Source organism: Perkinsus marinus (genome assembly GCF_000006405.1).
Source record: "Perkinsus marinus ATCC 50983 genomic scaffold scf_1104296927884, whole genome shotgun sequence".
In the NCBI taxonomy this organism is placed as follows: Eukaryota; Perkinsozoa; order Perkinsida; family Perkinsidae; genus Perkinsus; species Perkinsus marinus.
The window spans coordinates 327,077-340,356 of record NW_003217015.1 but is presented as its reverse complement, the minus strand read 5'-3'; the positions used below and the strand labels follow the sequence as shown (position 1 = coordinate 340,356).

Here is a 13,280-nt window from a genome sequence, read left to right as displayed (position 1 = left end):
CCCGCTCACACACTGAGGTTCGCTCGACGGTGGTTGTTGAGTCCCCCGGCGGGAGTCTATGTGGATGATATGAGGAAAATATTGTCCTTTCTGCGAGTCATGAGGAGTCCACTCCCTCAACTCCGGCCGACGAACGTACCCAAGATGGTATTATTTATCACAAGCTCTCTAGGGCGTGCGCTCATTGCTGTATGTAGGTACAGTACTTGCAGAGTGGCAATGCTAATATAGGGCTACTGCGGGACATTCACGACTGTTGCCGATCAGTTGTGGAGTCCTATGATGTTATCACTACGGAGAGCTATGAGGTGGTGGAGGCGTTGAGCAGGATAGTAGCTGCAGAGAGTGGATGTGAAGTGGGGAGCATGCGGCAACAGTGCATGGCAGCTCTGGAGGCGGTGGGAGCCGTGCTGGTGTTGGACGTTGATAAAGTTGCCTTTGACAACTACCTCATACCGGAGGGCTTCACTCAGCGTAATGAGAGTGGGTTCATAGGGACGGTGAGAGGTGACTGGTCGGAGGTGGTAGCAGCACGAGAGGCCTTACTGCAGGCTATTGGGAAGGAGTGGCCGGCAGTATCGGAAGCTTCGGTGGTTTATGAAGGCTCTTGTAATACGATAGCGTTGAGGCGAAAGCCTAGGGATGGTAGGAGTACGGCTTTCTATCACCCCACGGTTGGTCGCGGGCGTGGGAGAAGTGAGGGGATGTCGAAGTACTGGACGAGCAAAGGAGTGGAGGCTGCTGCTTCACGCTATGTGGCTGCCTGTGATTCGGCGACAGCGAGAGCCAGAAGGATGCTGCGGGAGCTCTGTGGTGTACTGTCGAGTATGTTGGGCGGACTGATAGCGGCCTCGCATTGGTCTGTGGTCCTCACCTTTGCTTACCTGCATACTGAGAACTCTCTGAGGAAGGGGTGGACGTTGGCTGAGTTGACAGAGGGGGAGGGGGTGCGGATGGATGTGAAGGGGCTGAAGCCGTACTGGATGGAGAGCCCTCCGAGGGGTACGGCTAGGCTTAACGACTTCTCATTGGGAGAGGGCTCCTCGTTTGCACTGATCACTGGATGTAACGAGTCGGGTAAAAGCACATTTCTGAGGAGTATATGTGCCTTGGCTTTGACCTCCAATACTGGCTTGTTTTCTCCTTGTGCAGAGGGCACGGCTATCAGCAGGCTCACTGATCTGCTGGTTATGTTCCCGAGAGGTGACCGACCGTCTGAGGAGCTCAGTGCTCATGCGTTGGAGTGTGCTACCTTGAAAGTGGTGGATCGAGATGCATGTAGATCGGCAGCTAAGGCGCTGGTAGTTGTTGACGAGTTTGGTCGGGCTACATCTCCTGTGGACGGCGCGGCATTGACGGTGAGCCAACTGGAGAGGTTCGTGGCCGCTGGAGTGGCATGCTTGTGGGCTACACACTTGCAGGCTGATGTGATACGTGTGCTCTCGCCAGAGGTAGCGCAAGGCATCGCTACGTGGCGCATGCGGGTCGAGGATGATGCTCTCTTGGGGGGCGACCTGTACCCATCACGGAAAGTGACGTACAAGATAGAGTCGGGGGTGTGTAGTAATTCTATGGGTATCTATACGGCCAATCAGATAGGGTTGCCGAGCTCGATGGTGTCCCGGGCTATGCAGCTGCGGCAAATGCTTGTTGGTGAGGAGGTAGGGACCCCCCTTCCCGAGAGACCTGTAGAGGTAGACCTGGCAGAGGCCATCTTGGCTGTGTCGAGCCAGGGTCATAGTGAGACGCTGCTGCACTTGAGTCCGGACTCTATGCCTCCCCCTCTGTACCAAGCTAGCTCTGTGGTGTATGTACTGGCGTTGATGCCGCGAGGTGGTGGTGGTGGCGGAGCGGTGCAAGAGTACTACGTGGGTGAGACGGAGAACTTGTCCAAGCGACTTGAACAACATCGAAGACGATTGGAGGAGACACATGTTATCACTGGAATTGACTGTGTGTTGACTCGTGGGAAAGGCGAGGCTCAGAGTATTGAGGGAGCGTTGATAAGGCACCTGCAGGGTCGAGGGGCCCGGCTCATCTCTGCCCACGATGGGGCGCATCGAGGGACGGCAGGCATACAGCTCAATGGTGATGTATGAGACGGTGTGTAATACACACTGTGTATCATTCTATTGCATGTGACGTTTCTATGGAGCCAATGGCCTGGAGTTTTCAAGGGGAGATGATCCTAGCATCATGTTAGTGCAGGGTCGTCCATCTACAGAGTGAGTCATCGGAAACAAGTGAATTCATAACTTTTGGGTTTCTGAGGCCGTCCACCGGGACAACGCTGATTTCCTTCCCGCCAATGTTCCCAATTCCAGTGAGGATACCGCAGCTGTGGTGCTTTTCGGGAATATTAACGTTAAAGATGTTATTGACATTAAGCGAGGACCGCTTGACCTCGCATTGTTGTTGGTGGTGACCAAATTGGAAGAGAGAAGGGCTCCTCCGACTGCTTTGGGTCCTTCATAGTCCTATCTGATATGTCTCCAGTACCATTTCCACGCCACTTTATACGCCTTGATCACTGCTAGTGTGTGGGTCTCTTCCTGGTCTCCTTATCGATAATGCAGCAGTCTGCTGTACTCATGAAGATGGGCTGCTGTGCTCCGTACACTCGTGACACCGTACACTTCCTCATCCAGCCCACCGTAATTCGCCATGACCGTCGGTCGTCTGATGACCATAATCACATAACTACAAAGAGTCTCACTAAGGGAGAGTCTCACTTCGTCAAGGATCCAAGGGTGATGCCGAAGGTCACCCTTGGCATCATTATTAAGTTCGGGTTCGGGTTGCCCTGGCTGGGCAGCTATCTGGTTGAGAAGAGCTCTCAGGATTTCCGACATCACCACCGCATATTTGGCAAGATTCATCAAAATCGGATCTTATGGGCAGCACCCCGTGGGATTTGCCCGGTGACACCGCACCGATGTGCATGCGTGCGGCTGGTTTTGACCATCTGATAAAGCCGTCCAGTTATGGTCTCCCGATTGGGCGAATACATGATCATATGCGTCCCTAGTAGGGACTCCCTACGGTTCTGCCGGATCGTAGTGATAGGTATGAGCGATCAAGCTTCCGCGGGGGTGCACCACTGGTTGTGTAGCTTGTTACCCTCATACCGATCGTAGCGATCTATTTGTGCATACGTACGCTTTTCGTGGGGTACGGGTGCTCTAATGAGAAATTCAGGATGGCAACTTGTATCACCGCTCCGGCCTCCAGTGATGCTATGCAAGGTTGGCAGGACCACCCGGCGGTGCCGGCCCAGCAAATGCTGGGTTGCCGGGTGGGACGACGTCTATGGATATTAGGGTGTTGGAATTTCGGAAAAGCGCATTGTTCCAACGGTGCACCTCTAGCAGGATAGTGGCATGTCTTTAGGCAATAAATCTCCACTTTAATTCTTACATACATTGTGATGATGGATCTGAATCCCTACTACTACTATTTTGTTCAGTAAAGAGGTTAGGAAAATATAACAGCTTGCAGTTGAGCTCTGAGCTACGGCTAATGACAGTGTCCCTGGATGTCCCCGAGAAACGTCGACCCCAATCATCGAATATGGAGCTGATGGAGATCACCACTCCATCTTCAGATTACACTCAGCGCGGCTGTTCTACGGTCGCCGAGAAGTTGCCAGCGACTAGAAGCAACAAGGAAATCGGCTTGGTGTATCGTCTGAGGAGATGGCACAAGGAGATTTGGCCCGGTATCAACATCCCGGTAGCCTTCTTGTGTCTGGCTTTGGGTCTCCTGTTGTGGTGGTTTGTACCACCTGGTCTTGACCCACAAGTCTGGCACGTGTTTGTTATCTTTCTATGTACCATTGTCGGTGCCGTCTTAGAGCCATTACCTCTGACGGGTGTTTGTCTGATCAGCATCGCCATCGCTGCAATAACGAATGCCCTCACTCAGGCTCAAGTGCTATCAGGGTTCGCTGAACCAGCCGTGTGGCTCGTCATTTTCGCCTTTTTTATATCTTCTGGTTTCGTGGCTACTGGTCTTGGTAGGCGTATTTGCTTCGTCATCTTCAAGTACTTTGGATCGAGTACCATCGGACTAGCTTATGGCATCTGTCTCTGTTCGGTTGTGCTTGGTCTCGGCATTCCTTCCGCCACCGCGAAGGCTGTCGGTATACTTCTGCCTATCATAGAGCCTCTACTCAAGGAAGCTTTCCAATCGGACCCAGCGATTGGGACTCAGAAACGTGCCGGCACTTACATTGTGATGGTCCAGAATGCTTCCACGTCTATGACAGCAGTAACTTGGTTGACAGCTGGAGCGTGGAATGCTCTCATGGCCCAGTTCATGGCCGATGTTGGTGTAGAGCTCACCTGGCTAGGCTGGGCTTACTCCTTGGCCCCTGTTGTATTGGTCGGTGTTGCAGTCGTACCGCTACTAATGTTCATCCTCTGTCGTCCAGAGATTGTACGGACTCGGCAAGCCCGCAGTGCGGCCGAGGAGCGGCTCAGAGAAATCGGTCGAATGACTCTACCAGAAAAGGCGATGTTGGTGGTATTCATTCTCATTGTACTGTTATGGGTGTTGTCCTCGGTACTTCCTACCATCTTCCCTTTTACAGCCACTGAAGTGGCGATGTTGGGAGTTGCTGCACTACTGATACTAGGAGTGCTCGATGTTCAAAGAGACATCGTGTCAGATAAGAGCGCTTTTGACTTGCTCATATGGTTCGCAGTGCTAATCATGTACGCTTCCCAGCTTGAGGCCGCCGGCTTCTGGAGATGGGTATCAGGGAATATTGTCTTGAGCTCTCTAGCACCTTATCCGTGTCTATGTGTTATATGTCTTCTATTTGTTCTATCACAATATGCTTTCGCATCTATCACAGCTAGAGTGGCTGCTCTGTATCCGGCCTTTGTTGAAATAAGCAGAAGTGCCGGTGTGCCAGTTGCGGTTGCTTGCCGTGCTCTAGCCGTATGTACTTGGGCCGGACATGTTACCCCTTACAGTTGTACCTCGAACCCCGCCTACTATGGTTTAGGTTACGTGAGCTCCAAGCGTTGGTGGCTGGTTGGAGTCGTCCTCATGCTCGTGAATTATGTTATCTTGATAACAATAGGCTTTGGCTACTGGTGGTTGCTGGGTTACTGGGATTGACCAAGAGACGCGCTCCTTATGGTCAAGAGTGTTGACGGTATTCATGTCTAAACTTTTTCCACATTGTCAGGATAATGTTCCGTCGTCATCTTCTCTTGAGGCTCGCAATACATGAAACTCTCTTCAGTAGAGACTCTAGCAGAGCCGTCAAATTTCATCTAACCCAGTGATCTTGTGTTGCTTCTTCTTCTTTTTGGGGAGTGCTTCTTAGATATAGTTATGATGGTTCTGCCTTATTAACCCATACGTACAAAGAACCCGTTTCGATAGTTTGATGGCTACGTTGATCGTGTGATGAAGTCGGCTCGGCTTCAGGGGACAGTGCAGTTCATCGCGACAGCGGAAGCAGGAAAGGTTGCGTCCAACCTTGCTGCGGGTTGGCATCTGCCTTGGCCGGTATCCTTTCTTAATGATGACTGTAGCAACTGATGCATGTGGTCGTGCTTCTGATTTGCACTATAATATGTCTCGTTGCAGAGTCAGTGCCACTCGCCATCGTAAGTTGGGTGAGTCTATCGTCACTGGTGTCTGTTCATGCACTGCAAATCTGCAGCTGGGATGTAATCAGGTTTTGCTATTGTTTCAGTTGAGTTAACCAACTTGGAGACGACTCGCAAGAATCTTTTAGTTGGTTATATCCTAGCGCTCACGCGGCGTGAGTCACGCTCAGCATGAACAGTAAACCTGAAGCTGGGAGACAAACAGCGAGTTAGTTTATGTAGCCAATCCTGGTTTTGTGTCGAGTGATCCAATGGGCAAATGCGGAGATAGGTACCGATCTGGCAGTGGAGGTCAGCAGTGAGGATAAGAATATTAGCTTGATGCCGAGCACCATTGTAGGTCTTATCACATTCTTGAGTATTGAGAGGCTGATATTGGGTGGCGGATGTAGAAAATGTTAAGCGATAGCCTAACAGTGTGCAAGGTGCAGTCGAGTCTACTGATTAGATCACCGACAGCAGCTCTTTGGGCCGGAAGCACTCAGTATGCTCTACTACTCCTGCCCTAGGAGGTTGACGAGTGTTGTCTTGTCGGTATTCCTTCTCATCTCTCTGGAGGAATATCGAGTTTCGAATTCTTTGGTCAATCACGTGTGCAGCAGCCTCTGGCGCGGTTGGTATGTACACGCGTGCAATGAACCAGGGGATGTTTGAAGTCTCGGATAATGGATTAGACTGCGAGAGGGCGCTCTCATCAAGAAATCGCGATCGAGAATTCTCGGTCAATTCAAGAGCCTCCCCGAGGTGTGAGGTTCCCATGAGGGAGCTTAGATGGTGTTGCACGCATGCACAAGGTGATTGTTGAACTTACGGGAGATGGATTCGCTGAAGGGATCCGACACGACTACTTTTATATCTAGCTGTACGAACAACCTTCCTAGTTGTAAGCTTCAGTGCACCGTAAACCTGTCTGAGTAGACAAAAAAGCTGACTGTGCGTTTGCGTGCAAATTGGCATAGCTATTTCGGGGGAGGAGACAAACTTTTGTGTGCCTCGCGGCTGCAGTGGTAGGATTTTCCGCTTAGCGTGGGTAGTTACTCTTATTCTAGTGCGATATTAACTAATAACTATGTCCGAGGAAGACCTACCTGTCTACGAGTCGGATGTACACGAAGAGAAGCCAGTAAAATGGACTACTCGGTGGGCGGAAAGCTTCAAGAAGTCGAAAGTTGGCCAAACCTGGGAGAAGTTCGAGTACTGGCAGGAGCATGAATGGAAGGGTATCAATATCCCTATCTTCATCCTCCTTGCTATTATAGCTCTTGCATTGTGGTGGGTTCATCCTTCTGATTTGGAGCCCCACACTTGGCAAGTGTTTGTTGCCTTCCTGGTCATCATTCTGGGTGCTGTCTTGGAACCCTTGCCGATGTCGGCCAGTTGTATTGTAGGTTTGGGCTTCTGTACCGTTACTAGCATTCTAACAACCGACGAGGTTCTGTCTGGGTTCGGTAACGATACAGTGTGGTTGGTCGTTATGGCATTCTTCATTGCTAGTGGCTTTGTAACTAGTGGCTTGGGTAAGAGAATTTGCTTCATCATTTTGAAGTATCTCGGATCGACCACTCTCGGTCTCGCTTATGGTTTCTGCTTGTGCGAGTTCGTATTGGCCATTGCCATCCCCTCCTCAACTGCTCGTGCTGCTGGTATCCTGTTGCCTATTGTCACCCCTTTGTTGAAGGAAGGTTTCGATTCAGATCCTGCTAAGGGTACCGAGAAAAAGATCGGTACTTTCCTTGTTATGAACGAAATCGTTGCCAATACCAGTTCTTCTGTTTGCTGGCTTACTGGTGGTGCTTGGAACGCTATGATGGCCAAGTTCTGTGCTGATGTTGGTGTGAATATCGGTTGGGGTGGTTGGGCTTACAGTATGGCCCCTCTCGGTATCATCACTCTTATCTATGCTCCTTTGGTCGTATTCTGCGTCATGCCTCCTGAAATCAAGAGGACTCCTGAGGCCAAGAGTATCGCTAATAAGAAGCTCGCTGATATGGGATCTATGTCGAAGCAAGAGATCGCAATGCTCTGTGTGTTCATTGGCATTATTATATTGTGGATTGTTTCGTCCATGATCGATTATGTGCCATACAGTACCACTGGTGTTGCTATCTTGGGTGTGTCCATGTTGCTTCTACTCGGCATTATTGACGTTAAGAAGGATATTGCTCAGAACAACTCCGCCTGGGATCTGTTCCTGTGGTTCGGTGTTCTTCTTATGATTGCTACTCAGCTTAAGGATACTGGTTTCTTCCAATGGCTCGCTATCAAGATTGATCTCTCTTCTCTTCCTCCTTACGCGGCTGTGTGGATATGTACGTTCATCTTCTATATATCCCAATATCTCTTCGCGTCAATTACTGCACATGTTTCTGCTATGTTCTCTTTGTTCCTCGAGATTATGCAGCATGCCGGTGTCCCTATGGAACTCGGCTGCTGTGCTTTAGCATACACGACTCTATCCGGTCATTTGACACATTACACATCTTCCTCTAACCCCCCATATTACATTATGGGATATGTGAAATTATCCAGATGGATGTTGCAAGGTGTCTGTGTGATGATCTGCAACGTTGTCTACATCAACACTGTCGGCTGGGGTTATTGGTGGTTACTGGGTTTCTGGTAAACTGGTCAATGCCGCATATCAGACTACAACGTCTGTACTATTACTATACAGCTGAGATTTGACGATTCTTCCGTCGTTTCTCATGTTATATATAGTGTATCGCACTATTCTTACAACACTGTGTCTTCTACTACTCTTCCTACTGACAATACTACTCCTGGATAACGTCACTGATAACTGTGCTTGCATCCGGTTGTGCATTGTGTATTCTTTAGTTGCTGGTTATTTAGCATTGCGAAATCATCGTACAGATGTGCCTCAATAGGATCAGTTACGATTGTTTCCGCTTATAGGTTCTTTGCGGGTCTTTCCCTCATCTGCTGTCGTAGTTGTGGAAGGGTCGTGAAGGATCATTGAATGATACTGTCCAGGTTAGTACCGTGACAGTTCGCTTCATCCGAAGTGACTATTACACTTCTGCTCTCATTGCGTGTTGTGTTGGTGACATGGAAGCTCGGGTACACCTTCGGGTAAGATAGTGTGATGTTGTAATCGCTTTTGTTGTTGCTGTCAACAATTGGGTGAAGGATCGAGGTTGTTGTACAAAGTAGAGTTCGTGTTGTTGTTCACTCAGAACAGAGTATAAAGGTCCACTCGAGTAGTTGCTGTGTTACTCCGTTAATAGCCAGGGAGAGTGGAAGTAGTTTCTGTGTTGAATTAACGGGGACGACCAAATTATCATTCTGGTATGGAATAGAACTGAGAATGTGACGACACCGACCGCTAGATGGCTCACTTCATGAGAGATGTCGGAGTGCATCTGAGTTGGGTCGGTGGGCTGCTAGCATGACGCTCTTGGGGATTCTACCACCGACCTAGTATCCTCCACAGATCGAGAGAACACCACGAGCAAAGCATCTGGCCAATGAGAAATTGGCTGAGATGGGCCATGTTGGGATCTTCGAAATCGTCACGTTGTGGCATCTTCTACCGATTCTGTGCCCTATAACACCACAGGTGTGACCACTCTTGATTTTCGTATTATGCTAATGACAGGTTTTCTAGATGTCAAGAGGGATACTGTTGTCAATATGGGAACCTGAGATCTGTTCCTGGGAGCCTGAGATCTGTTCCTGGGAGCCTGAGATCTGTTCCTTTGGTGTGGTGTGCTGTTCATGTTGGCCTGAACACTCGGCAGTGCCGAGTGTCCGCCTAATTCCAATCATTGGATTGCGGGCTCATTCGTGCCAAGAAGAAATGAAACGTTCTATGAAAATGAGGGATCTCTTCAAGGGATACGCCTCTGAATCATCTAAGCATATACAAAATGATTTCAATACAAAAGTGCCATCCATGAAAGGCTCGAAGTGCTCCACTGTGTCGTAAATATCATCCTTGTGCAGCTGAAGATACTATGGAGCGATGGTACGGTACTTAGGGCATGTGAAGAAACCAGTCGAACGAACAGGAAATGCTATGGTATTCCGAATATGTGTTGTATGGGAGAGTCATCTTTGGTTGTACTGAGAAATAGTTTTGGTATGTTACATGGAGTAGTTGGAGGGTCCATCTAAAGTTGTTGTTGTGATGTGGAGCAGGTCTCCACTACGGAACGTATCTAGCGGTATTAGTTCTCTTTGCGCTAGTGCTGGATATAGATGTAGGAATTGTTGATTTTGTTATTATCGTTCGAGGTTGCTTGATAATCAGTTTTAATTTTGTCTCTTTCATTGAGAGGTAATGCCAACGGAAGTGGTCAAGGGCGTCGAACCTAGTGGGTTACCTATGTCTGAGGAGGAGGTCGTTGGGTCTTCACCATCATCCACAAACTTGGCAACCGAATCGAAGGGTCACAAGCAGAGTACTTTCAAGACCAGATGGCAACAGCTGCGAGACTGGCACAAGAATGTTTGGCCGGGGGCTAACTTGCCTGTTCTTGCTGGAATCTTCATATTGGGTTTGATACTGTGGTGGATCGTTCCGCCAGGACTTGGCTCCAATACATGGGATCTCTTCATCGTCTTCTTATGTACTATCGTGGCCGCCGTCTTGGAGCCACTACCACTTGCTGGTGTTTGTATAGTCGCAATTGGTATTTGCTCAGTGACGGGAGTGTTGTCCACAGCTGAGATGCTGTCAGGCTTTTCAAACTCTTCGGTTTGGCTCATCATCTTTGCTTACTTTATCTCTGCTGGTTTCGTAACCACTGGTTTAGGCAAGCGTATGTGCTTCATCGTTCTCAAGTATGTCGGGTCTACGACTATTGGCTTGGGTTATGGTATTTGTATCTGTGAGCTAGTATTAGCTTTGGCTATCCCTTCTTGTACAGCACGAGGGGCTGGTGTGATGCTACCAATCTTGCATCCATTGGCTAGGGATGCCTTCCAATCTGATCCCGAGATGGGCACTCAGAATCGTATAGGAACTTACATTGTGATGGTAGAGATCACCGCTAACGCCTTAGCTGCACCTTGTTGGCTAACTGGTGGCGCCTGGAATGCGATGATGGTTACCTTTATGGAGGACGTTGGAGTTCACCTCTCATGGGTATCATTCGCAGCTTCACAAGCACCTGTTGGCATCATTGTGTTGGCATTAGTACCTATTGAGATGTACTTCCTCTTGAGACCAGAGATTAAGAGGACCCCTGAGGCCAAGAGAGTCGCAGGGGACCAATTGAAGGAAATGGGCCGTATGAAGCCGTTGGAGATTACCATGCTAGCAGTCTTCATCGGTGTTGTGCTATTGTGGATTCTATCGTCTACGGTGAAGTCTGTGTTCCCGTTCTCAAGCACAGAAGTAGCTGCTATGGGCGTATCAGTGATGTTATTGTGTGGAGTAATTACTATTAAGGACAACGTGATCTCGAATAAAGGAGCCTTCAATCTTCTGTTATGGTTCTCAGTGCTGGTTATGTTGGCATCTGAGTTGAAGGCTAAAGGCTTTTGGATCTGGCTAGCTGACCTCATTGATCTCAGCTCATTGCCACCCTATGCATGCCTGTTGGTTGTATGCCTTATTTTTTATGCGACACAGTATGTCTTCGCTTCCATCACGGCCCATGTCTCAGCCCTTTACCCTGCGTTCATCCAGATCGCTCTGTCAGCTGGTGTGAATCCTGAGGTTGTATGTCGTGCTTTGGCAACATGCACGTGGTCAGGCAATCTGACGCCCTATACCTCAGCTCCTAATCCAGCTTTCTTCGGGTTGGGATATGTTACTAATAAGCAGTGGTGGGGTTGCGGAATAGTTGTTCTGTGTATTAATTTCGTTGAACTCATCAGCATTGGCTTCGGCTATTGGTGGTTATTGGGTTTCTGGAGCAGCTAAGGCAGAGTAATGGCTACCAATTAGCCTGCTGTCCTACAGCAAATCCTGCAAGCTCTTCCATCCACAATATCGAGCTGTTTACTTTACTGTTTTTCTCTGCTAAATGCTGCTGATAGTTCCAATGTCGATAAAAGTATGAAGTACACTTAGTCTTAGACATAGTACATCATCGTTGAGCAGGGGTCTCCTCCTGCGATGTGATGGTGATGTTCTTGTTATTATTCATAGTGCTGAGAAGCAATCTACTCTTGTGGCTTGCGACTTTTTATCATGTATCAAGGAGTGGAGTGGGTCCTGTTTCCTCTACTTGGTGTGACTATAGGTATATTATTTTTGTCTTGACGATTATAGTTTTGACGACGACTTCCTGTTCACCGAGTAGCCGGACTAGGCTCACTCTTAGCTTCTGGTACCGATCTTCCCATCTTGCTGTGGATTGCTTTCCTCCCTGATGATCTTATTCTAAGTGAGTTACTGCCTTAGAAGGTCCCAGTTGGCCCTGTTTATGGTAGTGGCAAATGACTATATATTTCAGACTCATCGAATTGTTTTACACTAGAGGAGTTGTGTCGTTATATGGATGGGATAAACGTAAAGGTTGAACTTTTGCTAACTCGAAAAGCGATTCAAATACAAGTCTATTATACACGGCGCATGGAGGAGAATGTTGGTTGGACTTGGATTCATGTATGAGAGTGGTACTCGATACGGTGTCGTGATTGCTCTCATAGTCGTGGTATGTTTATATCTACTCTGATTGTTTGGCACTCTAAAGACAGACCTATGGCAATGATATTCTCTTGATGATAATCCCTAGACGAGGACACGCTTGACAGGTATAGGGTTAATCGTTAGAGAGGATAGTCGTATAGTTGACGGTGAGTATATCCATTACTTCAATCACCCTTGTAAGGTCTAGGCCTAACATGACAACATTCTCTTATACTAAAGGCACTGGGATGATGTGGGCGATGGGAGACTATATATGAAGCAAAGCTGAGGGGTAGCCGCATACCCAATATAGCTTTTGGTAAGTATATGCTGCGTCTTTAGTCCCATTCTGTGGGTTTTTTGGTATCATAGAGAAGGCATGGGGAAAGCACGAGAATCGAATTTTGAGTGGAGGTCTAAGGCTGGAACCGTTACTGCTTTCCAATCGCAAGCTTGTGATATCGAAGTGCCTCGATGCATCAGTTGGTGTCTTCACCTGGATGATGCCAGCTCTATTTGGGGAAACTTGAAAAATGCTGAAGTGTTCAACGAAGGCTGATCCGGAGCGCATAGACGGTATTCCATAATACTCGATCCTTCGAGGCGTGGATGTCGGAGCACATGTCACGAACTCAGTAAGAAGAGCAAACTTGGAGAGAACAAGCTGCAGCTTGATGAGGACTACAACGAACTCACTGTTGTCTATAAGGAGTCTATTATATTGCTTATAATGAGGGGAGGTGCCGCGGTCTCGCTGGGAGCGTTGATCAGACTATGACTCCGTGGGTGAGTGCAATGCAAATCGCTCTCTCAAACGGTGCGAAATTCACACAGCTGCCTGTCGCTTCCCAGAGGGGGAGCGAAACCCGAGGTGACTCCGACAGTGACATGGACAGTGATTGTTCTTGCTCTTGCATAAAAACTCTTTTTTCGGTGTAGCATCTTTTCCTGCTCTACGACTGTTGAGCTCGCATTACCCTCCAGCGTACTGTAGCTTATATTAAATACCATCCGCGCCTTGTCCCGGTCCCGGTATAACCCGTCAGTTC

General features: G+C 48.6%; 4 protein-coding genes across 4 annotated transcripts; all 4 read left to right on the top strand.

Moving 5' to 3' along the window:
* Nucleotides 1–380: 380 nt before the first annotated feature.
* Nucleotides 381–2,153, top strand: Pmar_PMAR010130 (DNA mismatch repair protein mutS, putative; the record flags this gene model as incomplete). The annotated part of the gene is made up of 1 exon (XM_002788554.1): nt 381–2,153. One exon carries the CDS (start codon nt 381–383, stop codon nt 2,097–2,099), a length of 1,719 nt encoding a protein of 572 aa, XP_002788600.1. The 3' UTR covers nt 2,100–2,153.
* A 1,417-nt stretch (nt 2,154–3,570) lies between these two features.
* Pmar_PMAR010129 (conserved hypothetical protein) lies at nt 3,571–5,284 on the top strand (the record flags this gene model as incomplete). Its single annotated transcript, XM_002788553.1, has 1 exon — nt 3,571–5,284. One exon carries the CDS (start codon nt 3,571–3,573, stop codon nt 5,125–5,127), a length of 1,557 nt encoding a protein of 518 aa, XP_002788599.1. The 3' UTR covers nt 5,128–5,284.
* Nucleotides 5,285–6,671: 1,387 nt separating this feature from the next.
* Pmar_PMAR010128 (conserved hypothetical protein) lies at nt 6,672–8,670 on the top strand. The gene has a single exon (XM_002788552.1). The coding sequence runs from the start codon at nt 6,697–6,699 to the stop codon at nt 8,248–8,250; it is 1,554 nt and encodes a 517-aa protein (XP_002788598.1). The 5' UTR covers nt 6,672–6,696; the 3' UTR covers nt 8,251–8,670.
* A 1,305-nt stretch (nt 8,671–9,975) lies between these two features.
* On the top strand, nt 9,976–11,520 carry Pmar_PMAR010127 (conserved hypothetical protein; the record flags this gene model as incomplete). The annotated part of the gene is made up of 1 exon (XM_002788551.1): nt 9,976–11,520. One exon carries the CDS (start codon nt 9,976–9,978, stop codon nt 11,518–11,520), a length of 1,545 nt encoding a protein of 514 aa, XP_002788597.1.
* Nucleotides 11,521–13,280: the final 1,760 nt, after the last annotated feature.